The following is a 19,259-nucleotide window of genomic DNA, read 5'->3' on the forward strand; positions in this document are numbered from 1 at the left end:
AGAGGAGAATGGCAAGTCTGTTTTTCTTTAGTCGTGCCATGCTAGTATGTCATGCTAGTACGGCTAGTATGACATGCCAGTGTCAGAGTCAAACTCCTGCTGCATATGGGTTTATTATAAATGTGCAACTTACAATAGCTTGACCTGGGATTTGGTACACGCATATTTCAGCCTGGGAGTAGTCATTTACTTGCCCACATTTTGGAAGCCAGTGATTTATAAATTTCAAAGGTACAAAAGAATTGAAGGAAACTAAGAGAGTGTCACCACTTGGGTGACCCACACATTTTAGCAGTATGTGAAGTGTGTGTCCAGCCCAGCAAGGTCTTTGCAGAACAGACAAGTGATTTACACTCATGCTAAATGTCAAGCATATGCAATGGCTGCAGGTCTTTGAGCTAAGGCTCAACCAAAGACTAGGTGTGGGATTTGGATAGGGTTAGGACAGAGACAAAGCCTAATGCTCTAGTTGGAGAGGGGCTGCCAAAGGAAAACAGACCATTCTTCTGGAGCTTCCATCAGAAACTTTCTTGCCAGAGCTTTGTCCTTCAGCATGTGCCAATGACTCCTTTGTCACAGAGGCCATGCTCTGCACAATGCTACATGGCAGGCAGTCTCGGCTGACGTTGGCTCACAAGCTGGTTTTGTTGCTTATTTTCTATACCGAGTCCATGGAGGATGCAGTTGCAGCTGAAATGTCATTTGAGCTGGTGTGAGTGTGGAGCAACCCTGCGCCATGGCATTTGGGAGCAGAAATTATCTGTCAAGTGGTATCACTAAGTAAAGATAGGAAGTACTCCCCTTTCTTCCAGTTTCAAAATACTACTGCAGTTGTCTTACTCCTGCTTCCCCTGGCCATAGCTTTAACACATAGTAGAGTAAAAGTTTACCCATTTACCTTAAATGTTGGTATAAAACAGGTTGCACATTTGGGTAAGTGAACAAGGAACTCTCAAACTGCATCTCTCTGCATTTTTTCCATCTTCTCTTTCAGTTTAGGCAATACCTCAGATTTTTTTGTCTGTTGTATAGATTTGGATCTCAGCGTAGGATTCAGTCTTGAACAGCGCTTCCATTGTCTGAGAGGCCGTAGTCTGCCAACCCAAAGAAAGCCTACTTGTGCAGGAACAGACAGCTCTCGTAAGAAATACCTACAGCTGAGTTCTGCGAGGGATGGGATCTTCTTCCTTTGAAAGCTGTGACGTGGCAGATACAGATAGTAGTTTGGTTTTCTCCAGATTCCTCCAGAATTTCAGGGTTTTTTGAAAAAACAAAAGCAAAAGTTAAGGCTGTAGCTGCTGCAGCTGTGAAAGAAGCTTTCAAAACTAACATGAGTTTAAATTAGGAAGTTTTATCTGCCTGAATCTGAGGGTTGAAAATGTAGGAGTCATTTCAGTCAATTCAGTGGCTTAATGAAATAATGAAAGCATCATATGAAATTATGCAAAACCAGGGGAAATTCAATATCCTGAAACCCTACGCTCAGATTAATCACATTAATGGCAAGGTATAATAGGACACATTTGGGAGATTATGTTGAAATTCAGCTGTGTAGGGTTTTAAGGGCCTTGGAAAGGGAAGATGAGCCTTTGCTAAGTGCTGTATGGCAATTTTCTCAGTACAGTAGTTAAATATAATATTTTGGGGAAAAGAAGTGATGTGATTTTTTTTTTTCTTTTTTTTTTGCCTACAAACCTCCTCAACACATTTGTTTTAGATTGGAGGAAGTTAAATATGCTTCAAAGATATTGTCTTAATTTTCTGGAGAAAAATGTATAACTTTCATATAGGAAAAATGTCACACCAAGGTGTTCCTATTTGGGGAGAAGGGGTATATTACTCTTCCCTTTTTTTTTTTTTTTTTTTCTTTTCATCTAAAACTGAATTTGACATTAATTTGCAAACAGTTTCAGACAACCAATAACACATTTCTTTTCCTTCATAAACCATTTGTCTGAAAAAATTAACTGGGCTCCTACCTTGAATATTTGAGAAGTGCTCAGTGTTCAAACAGTGCAAAAATATAATTGGAATCTCCTAGTTTCTGCTTCTTCTCACTATCGTATTTTAAATAGAACAAACAGTATGTAGAAGTGAGAAAAAAAAGGAATTAAAACCTGAGAGGGGTGAGATCTGGGAAAGGATGTAATACATCCAAAACTTGTAATGAAATTTATGAATTAAAAAATGTGCTTGCCAAGAGTACCAGCAAAAATGAACACTGAGAATCAGATGCCTCACTGCCAAACTATTACCCCCCCAAATTTGGGAACTTGGAATTCAGGTGCCAAATTTACTCCCCTCTGTGAAAGGCTGCTGTGCCAGCACTCAGAGTCATCCCATTCACATTATAGAAAGTTGAGAGAGTCTAAAACCATAAAGGATCAAGATAAATAGCAGCATGACAATAATCAGCCCAAAGCTTCTGCTTGCCCTGTATGAGCTTGCTTGTGAGACTGCAGCCTCATCTCTCGAAAGGAACATCTGCAGATGAAAATTACTTCACTAGAGGGATTCAGACTGGAAAGTTTCCTGATCCGAGGGTTTTTCCCTGGTCTTAAAACCGTGCTCCCCCTGCAGCAGTCCAAAATGCACTGATTAATACGAGACTAGGCCTTTACCTAGGGCATGAGGAAAGCACTGCTTCATTGGTGGTGGAAACCTTGCTTTTGTAAGGGCATCTTGTCAAAGCCCACACCTCACGTCTCAGTTTCCTGTACAGAGTCCATCAAGGAAATGCTCCATCCCCAAATCAGTGTGCTTATCTCAGTGCATCTCTGACAGTCCCCATGTACCTGCACTGTACACGCCTCTCCTGTTCCCACCTAGGAGCCCGCATACTTGTTTCACAAGGGAGACATTTCAGTGTGCGGTGTTGGTAAATCATCTTTCTAAGAGGCAGAGGGAAATGGAAAGGAGGAGGAAGGGGGCTTGCGTGCCATTAGAGACACGGAAGGAGCACACTCCATTGTGCTGTTTGCTCCCACAGCAGTGCAGGTTTGGAGGTTTTGAACATTCCCCAGTGGGTGCCACTTACCCTGATCCAGATTTTCCAAATATGCTGACACAGCACAGATGAGCACCAGAGAGAAACACGTGCTCCTCTGAAAACACTTCATCAAAGCCAGTTTGTTATGACTAACGGCAATCAGTGCACAAAAGACACAGTGACATCTCTTGAGTTAAGATAACGTGAGGAAAGAGAGAGAATGAGCAAGGTTCCTCAGATGCAGCCTAAGCTCCCACCAAGCCAGTTTGCCTGCCCTGGCCAGCTCAGCTCTGTCATGGTAAGGAGCTCCTGCCTCAGCCACCACAGTCAAGGCGAGCACAGAGACTCCTGACCCCGAGCTGCCTTCTTCTGTCATGACTCACTTCAGAGTCTGTTAAGTCAGGTTCTTTAACCTAAAAAATATGGCTGCAGAACAATCCTTGTTGGTTCGCTTCCATTTCAAGTAAGCACAAATCCTGTTGCCAAGTCCTCTGTCATAGTGCTGCGGGCATTGCGCTGTGGTGGGCTGGGTCTCGGGGAGAACTCTGATTGCCTCAGAGGTAGTTCACATGTTATTAAAGGAAATGTCAGGCTGCCAGCCAAAGATGGAGAGATGGTAGTTTGTGATAGACATGTTTGTAAAATCTGGGAGAAAAATATTGAGAAGGAAGATGAGGGAAGAAAATTTGCTCTGTTAGACATCTGTGTATTGAAAGTGACAACATTCAATATTACTAGCAGGAAAGTGTATCATGTATTAAATTAATGTACCGTATTATGGGGTGCTTTTATACAGCAGTTTGGCAGTCTTGGTGAAGTTTTGTACTGAAAAGTAATAAAGAAAATTCTAGTGTAAAATATGCTACCTTCAACATTCATAAAACATGCCATACTTTAAAGGACCCAATCCTGTTCATGTCCACAGAAATGGAAGCTTTGCCATTGACTTCCGCAGAAGCAAGGTCAGCTACAAAATGATCAATTAAATAGGATTCCAAGAATGATTTACTGTCCCCACGATATTCATTTTCACCCCATTAGTGTTCCTTTTCGTTAGCGTGACCTTCAGCCTTGCATAGTGAAATGCTCATTGCTCCAAACCATGACATAACATGATGAGAATACAACCGATAAGGCAGTGATCTGAATCAAACAAGATAGTACGAGGGCGCAGGATCTTTTTGTACAGTATAGTGGACTCCTGGCCCACACCTTGTAGTGGTTTTGGACAGCCTGGCAGTACAAAATTTGTCTAATTCTAATATATTAGTTAATGTATAGGTTTGAAGAATCAAAATGTCTTTTATAAGATCCATTTGATTGCTGATCATTTTTAAAGCACTTCAATGGCTAACCTATAGCATCCACACATATATTTTTCGGGGGGGGAATTAATGTTGGTTTGCTTTTCCAAATAAAAATATCTAGCTTTGGATCTATCAGACAAATGGAAAACAAACAAAGGGCTAATCCCAGTGGAACAGGAATTCAGTTATGAACCATCTACATCACAGACCTTCGAAATCTTGACTTGCAGTTTCCACTGAAAAACAGAGATGTTTCGTGTAGTGACAGATGATATACTATACTGTATTTTGTTTTTCTATTGCTGTTGGAATTGTATATTTAGTGAATTAGTCGTGATTGATGATAGTGTTTTAAGGACTTGCTAGTTCTTCCTGGGAAAAGATGGCATATTTTAACTATATTAATGGTTTGAGACTTAAGGATAGCATCATATATTTTTGTAATCTTTCAGCAGTGAAGCCACAATTTATACAAATGGATTCACTCTGTCTTTAGTTCAAGCAACTCTGACAAAAGATGTCATTTGAAGTAATATTGCTCATTATTCATAGATGCAAAAGCTTAAGGCTCCATTGCTTTGATATGAAACTGCGTTGGAGTTTTCAACTCCTTGCAAGATCAGTATATGGTGTTAATGACAATTTAACTGTTTTATGCAGCTCCAGATTAGACTACTTTTGAACACAAAGGTGCTTATTTACCAACAGAAAGAGATATACTAACTTGAGAGTATGTAGGAGGAGAAAAGAAGCATTCCAGCCACAACTCAGAATTCCTAAATGTCAGCTCTGAAGCAGTTAAAAAAATAGTGCTACCATGTGTTCAGCCAACATTGCCTATTTACAGTACAGTATATTAGATCCCTTTACAACACCTTGGTAAGGAAGCACATCGTTGCAGAATAATACCAACGGCTGGGAGAAGTCTCTGACTTTTACTTCGGTGTATTAGCTGAAATGGAGCCCAATCCTGCAGTTGCATTTGAATACTCCCTTTTCTTGTGATATCAGTAATGCGTGTATAGGGACCCATCTCTGGGTGGGTAATAGTCAACAAAAGCATGGTACAAAAAGTAGTCTTTAGACACAATCTGAAAATAATAACAGATTAAGACAGACATTCCACCTTAAAAGTGTATCTAACATTACTGCTGCACTGTGGTTTTGCTTCTGTGATCCAACCCTTTTACGATGCTGCTATGCTTTTACTACTAAAAAAAACCCCAAACAACAACCAAACAAACCCCAGCCCTTCCTTTCTCTATTTAATCCACTGGTTCTGTAAAAAGCAATGATATCATATAGTTTGTAGATAAGTGATAGATCTTCATATAGTGCCTATTTTACAAGTGTGCTGACACACAAAGATTTTCTTTAATTATTAATTAAAATCTGCGAGAGAAAGTGACAGTATTTCCCACCTGTAATCCTGTATTTATATTATCTCCATATTACCCTGTTAAAATACTTTGTTCTGTAATAATTAATCCAGATATTGTTCACCTCCTGTTAAACAGTCATGCTCTTTAGCTATGCATTTCACATCTTTCAGTTTAAAATGTTGCCTTACGTTTCCAGAAAACAGACCTTAGAATTGAAGTAAAAGACTTGATGAACAAGACATAATCTTTTTTTCTGTAATAAATAAAACATGATTAATAACTATTGTGCATCAGAAGGAGCTGATGGACATGTACATGTTGATTAGAGAGGACTGAACGTGGTGCATAATACATTTTAAAGCAGACAACAAAACGGAGAAAGATTTTTCACATGGGGGTAGGTGGTAGGTAGAACAATTCCATGCAGCTGGGTCAGGCTATCACACCTACCGTACGATGAGCGTGACAATAATGCACAAGCACTGCCACTGCTGAGTTTGTGCTCAGCTTCTCCATCAGCCAGTCATCCCATCCTTTGGGACTGAAGTATTATGGTGGTCAGAAATTTGTATTTTTTATTTGGGAGGAAATTTGTGGTTTTTTTCTCAGATTTTGCTTTCATTTTACATTGGAACAAAAGCCAAAATTCTCAAAATTCCCCTCATAAAGGCATGTCTTAAGAATACCACTTGAGAATACTGTTTCAGAAAGAATCAGAAGTTTCAGGGGGGCATTACTGGAAAATTTGGGGGGGTCCTTCTTTAAATTACTTTCTTTGTTGCTTGAACATTGTTCCATGAGCTGGGGCAGTAGTACTACATAATCATAGATAAGATATAAAATGGCAGTCAAAATACTATGTTGAGTTTCATTTGAATGATGTCTTTTAAATGTAATGGCAGTTACTACCTAGAACAGATTGAATCGTCTTGTTCTCTTGTTGAAAATGTCAAAGCAAAATCTCAAATTGCTTCAACACATGACAAACAGAAGACATTTTCAACAGGAAAATGAAGTGTCAGGCAGGTTCGTTACAACAAGCTGACACAATTTCATGAAAAATTTCTCAGAAATTACCTTCCTGGTGCAAAACTTATGTCTGGCTGCTGGAAAAAAGCAGCAGAAAACCTAAAAGCTGGATAATGAATGGTCCTTGGAGAACAGCAGAGAAATGTAGAAGCTGAGGAAAGTGGTCTCTGTTTTGAGCTGCTTCACCAACAGTGTCCCGGCGGCTGGGGGTAGGAGCAGTGCTGATTTCTGTCCTGGCAGTCAGATGGAGAAATTGCAGGAAAACAGAAAAGCCCTCTCCAGGAGCCTGCGTATGCGCAAGTAGTTCAGGCAGAGGCAGGCAGAGTATCTGGGTATTTGGGCAGCCCATCGGTATCGCCTCCATGCACTGTTCACAGAGGGCTTGGACTGCCTTGTCCACCAAGGCTGCGGGGAGCAAGTTCCCCTTCCCACGCACTTCGTGCGTGTGGCCCTGGCCGAGAGGAAACTCAGCGCCATTTTGTTAATGAAAATAGGGTGGGTTCCTCCCCTCCTCTTCTGTTTTTCTCCTTGATCTTTTTTGGGCTCTTTGCATTGTTTTTTTCTATTTTTTTCTTGATTTAAAGATTATCTTCCTCTTTTAATAAAGGATGGAGGAAATATACTGAAGGATTAAATCCTTATCTGCAGCCGTTTGAAGTGCCTGTGGGACTGTTTAATCTCACATTTCAGGGGATTTGGAAGCTAGGCCCTCCTGCAGTTTCTGCTGCATACAATGTAACCTGTGCCCAAACTGACCTGTGGGACAGGTAGAATCCATCGCTTACTCTGCTGTCGAGTTTATGCTCCTCTGGTATAAACGTTTGGTGTGTTGGGAGCCTGCTTAGCAATGGTCACATAGCTTCAAAACAAGTATAGTCCCAATGACACTTTTTTGGCCATGTCTTCACTCTTTTTGATGGCTTTTAGCGTTGCCACAAGGTCTTTGAATTGTTTCACTGGGAAGTTAATTTGTTCCTCCCAACTCTGCTGCGTGTCACTGGGCTTGTTAACGGGGCTGCACAGAGATGCACCAGTGGGCCCTGGAATGACAGTTGTCCTCGTGCTTCTTGTACGTCTAGCTCTCTATGCAGCCTTTAGTCACATTCCTCTTGGAGGTGTGCTTGCCATTCTTTGCATCTCCACTGGCCATTAAACATTTTTGAGTAATATGTTAGTCTTAAAATATTATGTGTTTATTGTTGAGTAGTTGCCTCCTGTAAACCTGATGCATGGGAGTGAGAGTGTGCCCACTGACTTAGGATGTGAATCATTTATCTGGAACTTGTTTTATCAAAGCTATGAAGTTTCCCATAGCATCTTTCTTTGAGGCAGTGTTTTGCATATGTTTGGTGTATTTTTGTGAAAAAGAAATTCTCGGATCAGAAGACTGCCCTGTGTTTGTTAGTAGCTGATACTGAAAGAGTCAGGTCCCACGCTGATCCCCAGGGGGCTATTCTGCTTCCCGTCAGCTGGTATAAACTCTGATGAAAGTGGTGAAAGGCAGCACTGCTGACTCTGAAAATGGGTCGTCTCGCCAGAGATTTCTGTGGATGCTACTTTTTTTGTTAATTCTTTTAAATCCTTTGCCTCAAATAAGGAGACAAATTTCATGGGATAACTATCTCCTTCATTTCTTAAAGCATTGTCTGTCATCAGAAGATTTACATTTTCTTGATCTTAAGTCATGAGGCAGGATAAACCGTAGCGAGTGTACCTATGATTTCTTTACATGCCTATATTATGCCTGCTTTTATTCATTTTCCTGCTCATCTGACCAATAATGGCATGATTCGGCCCAATTTTTTCTTAACAATGCTACATGTGCTTAGTGAATAATACAAATCAAAACTTCTTCAGTGGTAAAATGAAAAAAATAATAGCAAAACCTGGTGGAATATGTTTTGCAGCTTTTGAAGGCAAATTAGAGACAAAGAACCTGCATAAATATTGCATAAGCATTTTATGAAAAGATTTTCCTTGTCAAGTATAGTAACATTTTTCATCATTGTAGCAAGCTTTGGAAGCAAGGGTGCTAATCCAAGGAATGCATCAGAATTGTTAGGCTGGATGGGGCAGGGTGAAACCCACTCATTAACCCCCTACAGAGTGAAATCAATTGACAAGAGATGACTTAACAGAAGTTCCATGTTTCTTACTTGTGAGTGTCATTAATCTAAAAAACTTACAATTGAAATTCCATCTAAAAATTGTTTGTGGTGTGGCAGCTTTGAAATTGTAATGGTCCTGCTGAACATCAAAGCAGGCTGAGCTGTTACACTGTGCAACACCTACTCAAGTCCAAAGTACAAGTTTTAGATGGTTTCTACTGCCTTTGAGACTTCAAGTGAAATACATTTTTAATGTTGATCTTCAGTAGCTCTGTCCTCTTCTTTGAAAAACTGCACAGGAATGCGTGGTCTGTAACAAAGGCTTTGACTCAGGGCTATCTCAGGGCACAGGTAAGCCATGCAGTTGCCTGAAACAGCAAACCAGAGGTGGCAAAATGGCACCGGCTCCTCCTTTGCCAGATTGTGGTGTGCACTGGCTGGAGGATGCTGTTGAGCTTGGAGATGGCTTTTCGCAGCCCCAAAAAGAGCAGCCATTGTTTTGCCTAGATATAGTACCATAAGTGCTTAATACTTAGTTCAGCTGGCATTCATTGTCCACAGTAATTCTCGTTTGATCCACTATCTGTATTTAATATGAGGTTTTTGGTTTCAGAGAATAATGGATTGCTTTGAGTTTTATTAAAACAACGCATAAAATCCACTCCACGATAATTCATGTTGCTGGGGTTGGGCTGTGGTGCAGTCGTTCACCGTGCACAAGTGGTCAAATTGATCATGGAATATTAATTGGTTGTGGACTGCAGGCTTTTGGTACTCTAGCTTCAGGTTGACAAGAATGATAGCTTTCATTTGCATGCAAAGTCTCCAGCTGGCCCTTCAAGATAGATGACGGGATCTGGCTTCATCCATCACCACTTCTTTACTTTTTTATAAGACAGAAAGAAAAAAGAATTAAAAAAGCCAAAAGATAAAATGTCATAAAACGTTCTTTGCAGATCTCCTTGAAATAGAGGGTAATTTCAAGCATCTTAGTTTTGCTCAGAGTCCAAGAGAAACATTTTGAGTGCAGATTAAATGATGTGTCCTTTGTGTTAAATATACTCCGTTCATTAAATAAAGCACACTCCATTTGAGATTTTCATGAATTATATTGCAGGGAAATGTAATTTACACTTAGTAACAATTTATTACACTTTTTCCTCTACTTCGGAGGAAACTCATGCTTGCTTCATAAAAGAAAGCTGCATGATCCACATCCTTAGGAAAGGAATAAAATGATCATGCATAATCTAATCCAATCTGTGAAATTTAGGAAGGCAGTGAAAAGCAGGGTGTGTTGGAGTAAGGAAACTTGATAGCATCAATACAGTGAGCCCTGCTAACAAAGAATTCTTCTCCTTTCCAGCACTCACCTTGCAATGACTCTAGTGACAGCACTGATAGTTACCCATACCATCAGTGTCACTGAATGTTTCACATCAGGAGATGCATAACAGTCAGCTGCCACTGGCATTTAACATGTATGTTGCAATAGTGTTAAGTGTTCAGCCCTGTTGTAATTACTTTGTGATGGGCACCTTGTGGGATTTTGCTCCCTGTGCTTCAGTAATGTGCAATCCATGCTATTGTTTCTATTCCACTTCACCAGAGTCCGCCCAAGTCATATTCTGTTGCATAAGTTCCACCAGAATCTCACCAGTTCATTTTCTACAGCCCTACATGCCTTGATTGCCTTGTAAGAAGGAGGAAGAAGGTTCTGCACAAATCTGAAAACTAGAAGATCCCAAAACCAAAATCTAGTTCATTTCTACTTTTCTTAACATTTCCATGAATTCAACAGAGTTCATCTAGTACCTGATGCTCCTGCTCTTCTCGCCAAAGCAGTGTGGCTATCTCCGTGCACTCTGATAGCATCCTGTGTGCAGTAGCTGAAGACATCTTAGGTGAGAAGACTGGCAGCAAGACTTCTTGTTCAGAGATGATTTTGCACCTGGAATTGCCAGCTGCTGTTACTAGTTTTGAACAGTTACCATGGGCTGCAAGGTCATGCCTGGAGCAGAAGCTGTTGGAGCATCTGGCAAGAACAGGACAGACACAGATAGTTGTTTAGGATTTTGACTGCTCTCAAAGTCAAGGGGGCTACAGTCATGGCCAGCTGCTTCTTGGTGCCAGTGGTATGACCTGTCAAACAGGGGTCTGTTCCAAGTCATTGAGGACTTAATGGGTTAGAATCAAAACCACCAGTAATGATCCAAGAGCATTTGAGTGCCTCAAAATTCATTTCCCTTGTGAGCTGCATTTCAGCATCGACACAACATCTTCCTTAAAACTGTGATTGTGTTGTCCTTCTTTCTATGTCATAAAAAGAATTCATGTGATGAATTCCAATTATTTACTGCTAATATAAAAATGCTAAACTCCTTCTTGCAGAAAATTGTCCCACAGAGGCAGACCAAACAGTGCATTAAGGCACTCTTGATCCTAGGTAGAGTTTTCAAAAAGTGATATTCATGGTGATGGTGGCAGAGGGAGAGGCATCCAGTTGCTGTATCATTTCCCTGCATTGTCCCAAAAGATGCATTTCCTGCTCAAATAGTAATAAATAGAGAAAAACTCTCTGTCACTGGTTAATGACTCCTGGCTTCCACACGAGTTCTGAGTTTATTGAGTTTGACTTTATTGAGAATGAGTGTTCAGTGTTGTCTTCAAAGGTGGAGACTTTTATCCTTTGACAACATTTTGTTGCAATGGCTTTATTTCTGTTACAGCAAATGACGGATGGAGGTGCAATCATTCTGTCAGCTTGATACTGTGGTGAAGGAAAGACAGCACAATAGCTGAATGCTGAAAAAGTGTGTTTTGACTGACTGGGAGAACACACTACAATACAGCTAATCAGGGAACAGTGTCCCCATATAAACACAGCCTCACAAAGCTGCATTTTTATGAATGAGTTGCTTTATGTGGTTTTCCACTGCTTTTCACCTTGTGTGGAAATTTACTGCTGTGCCAAGAAAATGAAAAGTGTTCGTTCTAATCTGATAGTGGGACTTGCTGGTCAATATGTGTTAGAGGCTCAGGCCACAAAGTATACTTATTACAAGTCCAGGTGGGAACCCTTGGCTCTTTAGACAAGCTTTTAACTCTGCAAGTGCACAGTTCAGTCCCTGGCAGCCAAGACTATAGCTGTCACATTTACATCTGCACAATTGGCTCACACATTTGCTTAGGTGTAAGCAGCAACATAAAAGATAAAGCAGTAGCAGGTCAGGCCTGAAGCGTTTTACTGTCAGCTATTGAGAAATCTGTTGGCACAAGCTGGGCTTTCAGATGAGCCAAAGGGAGTTAGGTACATATTTTTTAAAAGTTGTGATGCTGAGCTGCTCTTAGCAACGTGTGCCCTCTGGTTAACATATTGATTTAGCGTTTTGCATGCAGTTAGTTCCATCTCCGTCTACGGTGTGAAAGTTGCAGTATCATCACTGCCAAGGTTTTTAGATGCCAAAGTAGATCTAAGCCATGCCTGGAAGCATGTGTATTTGAACTAGGAGTGAACAAAAGCTTAACTTCGGGTATGAGCTAGTTTCAGATTAAGGATTTGGCAAGCTGTTATTTGCCCCAGAGGATGCTATTCAAACAGATCGGTTCTGCTGTCAAAAGGTTAGCCAGATTCTTGATTGAATGATACTAGAGGCTCTGTGTTAATTAATGGTGGGAAAATGCCAGATCCTTTGATTGAAGGAAGTAGGTTGGCATGTAATTGTCTCATAGAAGATTTGAAACAATTTCATTAGATTCCCTGCATTCTGCTTCGTATTTGGGTAATTGTTCCTTTCATCATTGCAAATTACATGAACAAATGTCCAGGAGGTACATCAATAGCAAAATTATAGAACAGCAAATATACTTGGGGTGCTTATTACAAGAAAAGGAAAAGTCATTATTCACCCTGAGCAAGAAGAAGAAAACCCTTCCTCAGAATTTTACCAGTTCTTAGCCACATGTGAATTAACATTTTTAGCCTTCTGCCTTCATCTCCCTTAGAAGAGTTGTCTGGTCTGGAAAATGCTCCAGCTGTGCTGAGTCATAAGAAAGAGGCCCTTCAAATCATAAGCAGCTGGATTTCAGTGCCTGACCCTGGTGCTGACTGGCTTCACACTGGTAGCAGTTCAGGTCCTTGGAGCACAGGTGATGCCTGTTGGCTTAGAGCATGCCTTTGCATGGCACAGGTGATCTGCATTACATTCAGAAATTGTGTTTAGCTGAGCCACTCAAAAATTGCAGTATCTTACTTGTGTTCGTTGTAGCAATAGCTTGGGCTGTCTGTCTCTCACTGTGGTTGCTGTAAAAGAAGCCTGACTGGAGTGGGGAGAGTACTGTGAGTCTGCTGCGGAGGGGAGGTAGGAAATAGTGTAGGGAAATAGAGCTGTGTCAAATAACAAACTGTGAAGGAACTGGTGCTTACTGAGATGCCTGGTAGTTTTTCTAACTGGTTATCATTGCTTATACCAAAGCAATGATACCCTAAGACTGTTCGTTTTCAACTGCTTTGTGCTTTTTCAGGAGCACTCATTAGCGTGTCAGATATATGTTTGAATATGGAATGAGAGATTTTTGAAACAGTAAGGCTGTTGCGGGAAAAAATGAGCCTCTAGGCTCTTACGCTGTGCTGGCACTTAGGAGCAGGAGCTGCTCCTTCAAGGCTGTTGTCTTCTTCAGTTGGTCCTGTGGGTAGCTAGACATTGCCCTGTGCAGCAAGTCACGCTCTCCTTTGTCTGCTAAAGATCACTGTGTAACTAATTGGAGAGACCAAATCTTTTGCAGGTCTCTTCTCTGCTTTTCTGAGGCACTTCTGGAACACCATATTCCTTGTGCCTATGAAAAAGAGAGAATAAAAGTATCGTGTGTTCTGGGAAAGAAAATGCACCTGGATGAACAGTTACAGAGGATCACATCTGTGTATTGACTTGTACAATGCTGTGCCTTTAAATCTCTTATGGAAACCCTCCCTGATAAGTGTTGTTGAAATCACAGCAACTTGATCGTTGTTTTAAAGTTTGTGTATTACTTTCTAATAGGGTGAATATAAGCATTGGAGGAAACAGCACTTTAAGCAGTCTCCTAGTAGTCTGGCTGCTAAACAGCCTCTGGCCACGTCCACCAAGCTCTTGTGGGAGACACATGCATTGCCAGGTGCCTCTGGGTAAAGAAATGTCTTTCCAGCTTGTCATCCAGCACCTGTGACTTCAAGCGATGCCCCAGGTAGTGTGCCTGGTGTTACCTGGGACAAAGCACAGAAGCCCTGTGTCAGCCCTCCTCAGTCTTAATCCAGTAGTGTACTGTATCAGCTGATACTTGCATAAACAAATGCAGCCAAAGCTGTCCCAGCCTGTTCATGGGATGAGCTCCTGGAATGGCAAGGAAAGGCAAAGAAATCCCTTAGTCTGCTGCCTTGTCAGACCTAGTATCTTGCAAAGGTAGGTCTATCCATGTGGCCGCAGGAATTGTTGCTTTGGGGAGCTAATGTCATCCTTGTTCTAGTGGCTTTACCATGTAAGTACTGCTGCTCAGAGCAGCCCAGGGGCATGGCATGTTCCAAGGGGTCTGGGGAGAAAAAGAAAAAGTAGATGTCTCTATCCCAGCTCTCCTTGTGGCAGTTAATGAGGTATATTCATATTTCTTTGCAGAAGTACTGCCATACCTTTAATAATAGAAAGAGTGTTTGCGGTGCATGTAGTTGTTTTAATTTAAAGTGGTTTTCTGGGAGGTGAAGTAAGAGTTAGATGAGAACACATAATACTGTTAGCTTTATTAAAGACATGTTGATACAGTAACAGCATTAACTTTTTGTTCTGCTTCCCCTTCTAGCAAGACTGGAAATCAGTGCCGCACACCTATAAAACTATTCTGAGAATTAAGGAAACCTCTCTTAGAGGAATGGGTGTTTGAATAAAGATTGTTTATGGGTTTCTGTCAAGTACAGAGATCATGAAAGATTAGAGTCCCTCGTAGCTGAGAATCTCTTGTACTGCCTTACTGTTTAAGAAGAACCAAAAGTGAATATCATAAGGTGAATAAGTGATCTGATGTCTGACTTCTAAATAAGAATGGCTTTTGTTTTCTCTAAACACGCCTGATATTGAAGAGCCAGCAGTTCATTGCCTTCTAGACTCAAAATCACTTTGGGACATTTCATTTCCTATGTAAAGAGCTCTGAAAGGCTGCCAGTTCATTATAATGATTACTCTCCAAGAACAATATGGCAAAATATAACCATTTAAAATGTGACATGCAGGAGCGCATTTAGAAAACATCCAAGGACTGCAAGTAATGCTAAGGGAAACAGGGGGAAGCCTTGGTCAGATTGGGCTGCAAGGGGTACAGGTGGGAATGAGATATGAAAAGAACATTAAGCAAGGAAAGCCTGAGCACACTGGCACAGCACAGATGCAGCGACCCCAGCAAGTTTTTTCCACGTCCTACAATGCATGCAGAGTACAATTTAGTACCAGAGATGAAAAATAATAATACAAGAAAAGCCTAAAGGTAGCAACAAAAGCCTGAAAAACTAAGCAAAAAAGCTAAGAATAAAAGTGTTGGTAATATACCAGAAAGTGAAACTCTGTTGAGGCTCTTCACAAAGTACAAGGGACAACACTCAACTGGGATGCAAGGTTTTGGGGGCTTTGGGCTTCCTAACCACCACCCCCCCCCTCAAAATTTCCACCCAAACCAAAATTTACCTGGTATATCAAGTTGTTTAGAATTGTGTCCTCAGGCTGATCTCTTTCTCCATTTCAGTCTTTGCTTTATTTATGAGGTCTTATGTGTGTGCTGAGCTTTAAACACATCATACTGTCTCCTGGAGTCCTGTAAAGGGTCAGTGAGAGCGTTGCTTGTTCTGGCCTGGTCTGGACAAAGGGCTTGATTCTGTTAGTTCTGGGGTTAAATCCCAAAACCCCTTTGCAGCCACCGTGACCTTTCTACATCCTCCAGCACGTTTTGCAGCAGGCCTGTGTGGAAGCTGCAGCAAATAGCTGCATGTCTCTGGCAGCAGCCATTCTCTTCTCTCTGTGCTGAGCATCTGGGCTACTCCTGCATTTAGGTACAGGCCAACACGTTACTTTCCAAAGAAGTCTGAATTGTGCACTTCCTAGGCCGAAATGCATTTTCTAGAGATTTTTGGGTCATTCTTTTAAGAAGTTACTGACCTCAGTTGCACAGGGGTGGTTAAGAACATTGTTAAATTTTTAATACCTTTGTAGTACTTCCTTTTCCTGCTTCCTTCCAGCAGGCGGTCTGAGGAAGCCTGCCTAGACAGTATAAAAACCAATAAAGAAACCAAACCAAAATTGCAGAAAAGCAATATTGTCAGGTTGTGACTCGAGTGATGAGGTTCCCCCTCAGCAGATGCCAGGGCCAGACAACACTAGCTCCAATTTTCTGTGATGAGCTGAGAGAAAATGGCAAGCAGTACCTGTGAAGAGGTGCTTCTTATGGCTGGCAGTGGGTTACAGTTCAACTAATGTAATTCTACTCTAGTGGCTCTTGCTTCTTGCTAACTTATTATTTATTAACAGGGATTTTTTTTCCATGTGAGGAATTGGAGTATAAGAAAAGCAGAGCTCTTATACATGTTGAACAGAAAAATATCAGTACTGAAAATGTACTCTCGCGTTCCCCCTTACCCGATGTTCTGGCTATCAGCGTATTGGGACTTCCCAGAGAATGTACTTTTTTCCTGGAGTGTTGGGAATGAGCTTTGCTCGAAGCAGATGTTACCTTCAAGTGAGAAACTTACTGTTTGAATTAGGGTGGGATTTGTGGAGAAGCTCGAGAAATAGTAATCCATCCTTGGATGCAAAGGGATTTTATGAGGAAGAGTGTCTCAAAAGCTTTTAGTAATTTAAAAGCATATGTTGCTTAAAAAAATCATTAGTGGAATGTGTTCCAAAGTCCCTTGGGTTTGATGCCCAAAACTCCTAGTTAGACGTTTTCAGCTTTGGTTAGGATTGAAATTCCTTAAAAAGCAAGTAGTTAGACTGTACTTATTCATGTAGGTTTGCCAGTACTTTCTTCTTATTCTCTAATGACATTCAGATGACTTAGCTGCATTAGCACAGCAAATTAATTATTTGTTTCTGCCAGAAATTTTCAACTCACAGGCTAATCCCAAATAATGCAATTGTACAGGTAGCCTTGATGTTGCTTCTGGGTCAGTCTTGTGACTTTGCATTGGATGAGCATTTTTGAACTGCAGAATTCTCATTAACAGAATTCCTCATTTATCTTTCATTCTGAGCCTTGCTTGTGGTTTTAGTCTTAATAACATGCTGTTTAAATCACTTCGGAGATTCCCGTGTTGTCCTTGTGGGTAAACTGTATAAGGAGTTCTTACAAACACATGTGATTTTGATCTGAAATGTTGGCTGCTGACTTGTTGCTGAAATGTCTATTTTGTGATAAGCAAAGCATGGCAGTAGCATCAGTGGAAGGAACTCCATTTTCATTTAAATGGAACTGGGGAAGTGGATTGTGCTTCAGTCACTTCTTACGGGGTTTAAAATAATAGTGTCAACTGTAAAGCAAAATCAAACAGGTATTTCTTTAATGTAGTTTGTCATTTTTCTGTAGATGTGGATGTAAAAATGTTTTGTAGGTTGATGGGCTGGGGTTTTTTTATTTTGTTGGTTTTTGGGTTTTGTTTTTTCTTTGGTAGCAGAATAATTCAGCTACCTCCAATTTTATGCAGCTGTCCCTTGATAGCTGGGTGTCAGAGTCGCGTTAGGGAAATATGTGACTTCTGCACCTCTGCTTCAGCCATGCAGCCAGCTTGTTTTAAAGCCCTAGGGAAGTTGTGTTGAACCACTGACTCATGCTGAAGCAGACTGGGGGAGAGATGTCCTCGCAGCACGCCAGGGGCTCAGGCTGAGCTGGGAGCATAGGCCAGGAGCTTGCAGAGCTCAAGCTCCCTCTGCATGGTTTGGGGAGACCTGCTGCCCCAGCCACGGGCAGCTTTCAGCTTGAGCTACCAAACCGCTGGGTAGGCTTGTTTCCTATCAAATTGGTAAGTGCTGAGGCTTCTGAGGAGATCAGGGCAATTTTGCCTTAATCTTTTATTGAAAAATGCAAATTCATTTTACAAATTCAGCTCAAATAATTTCAGGTGATAAATTTTAACTGGAAAAATTTGGAAGTAATTTTGAAATGTTTAATTTCATGTGGAACAAGATGCTGTATTTGATTAAAATCAGTTCTCCCCATCTCCAGGAATACTCAGTCATTTATTTCAAGCTAGCCACAACTTAGAAAACCTACTTGCACAGCCTGGCACTAAGCTCTGTGCTTTTTGGTAGCAGTGTGATCTGTGGCTGTCTGTCGTAGTGGCTGGATCCGTCACCTGGTAGGAGCAGGCTGGGGTAACGTTTCCTGCTCTCAGATGGAGATACTTCTGTATAGCAGAAGGCAGGGTCCCCACCCGGGCTTTGAGAAGAACATCCAGGTGTGCCACCCGGCTGGGTGGGAATGTAAGCTAGGTGTGAAGCTGCTGGGGTTCATAAGACAAAATTCTGTGCAAGTTTTCTTTTAGCATCTGAATACTCTTTTGGGCAAGCATAAAGACATGTTGGGACTGGTCACGCTGAAATAGATTTGGTTGGCATTTCAAATTAGTTGTGTTAACTTTGCAAGGTGAGAATGTAAAATGCTTGATCTAGTTATTATATGTAGATTAAAAGTGAGAAATGGAGTTTGTTTTGCTGTAATGTATTAAAAATGTAATTCTTGAAATATCTTGTTTCCGTTGAATCAGTGGGCCACCACAGCCACTGGGAAAGCGGTAACACACTGGCAGTGTAACAGCCATATTATGTAATGAATGTTTACATGCCATCAAGTGTACAAACATTTGATTGCTTACATGACAAAGCTTTTCTTTTGCAGTCATTGCTCTCAATTTTTCCATTACTTTTTCTCATTTTCTTTTCTAGCTTTACTCACAGACAAACCTCCAAAGCCATTGTTCCCCATGGAGAACCAGCCAACTGTTATAGATGTCCAGCTGGGTAAGTCCCCTTCTGGGAATAATAGATCCTAAGCTTCCACTCTGGTAGCAGATGGGAAAAATTGAAAGTGGTAAGAAAGGTTTAGCGGTACTGTTATTACATGCAAATCAATTTGCAGCTTCTCATTTATAACTGTAGAATTTACTACCGTGGCAATTTAAGGGAATGAACTTGTGTAACATCAGGGGATGGCAGTACTAATTGGTTACATTGGGTATTAAATATAAGTGCTGCTGCTCTTCTTAATATAGGATTGATAGAGTAATATATGTCTACATTGGTGCTGTATTGATCAGTTGATGTTCACCCTGTCTAAGACAAATATTCTCATAAAAGAAGTGCTGATTCCTTTAAAAGTTAATGTAAAACAGTGCATTATCAGGTTGTTCTGAATGCTTACCAGAAAGGGCTTTTGACTA

General features: G+C 41.0%; 1 protein-coding gene across 5 annotated transcripts in view; it reads left to right on the plus strand.

Moving 5' to 3' along the window:
* Positions 1-19,259, plus strand: part of IL1RAPL2 (interleukin 1 receptor accessory protein like 2) — a 393,690-nt gene that overhangs the window by 261,974 nt on the left and 112,457 nt on the right. For all 5 annotated transcript variants that reach the window (XM_087749101.1, XM_087749103.1, XM_087749102.1 and 2 more), the window contains one exon: positions 18,766-18,840. In XM_087749101.1, the coding sequence (XP_087605227.1) occupies positions 18,766-18,840 (75 nt within the window). The remainder of the gene's footprint in view (positions 1-18,765; positions 18,841-19,259) is intronic.

This window comes from Nipponia nippon, unplaced genomic scaffold (assembly GCF_047370975.1).
Source record: "Nipponia nippon isolate SJK-2023a ecotype South Korea unplaced genomic scaffold, ASM4737097v1 scaffold_12, whole genome shotgun sequence".
Taxonomy (NCBI): Eukaryota; Metazoa; Chordata; class Aves; order Pelecaniformes; family Threskiornithidae; genus Nipponia; species Nipponia nippon.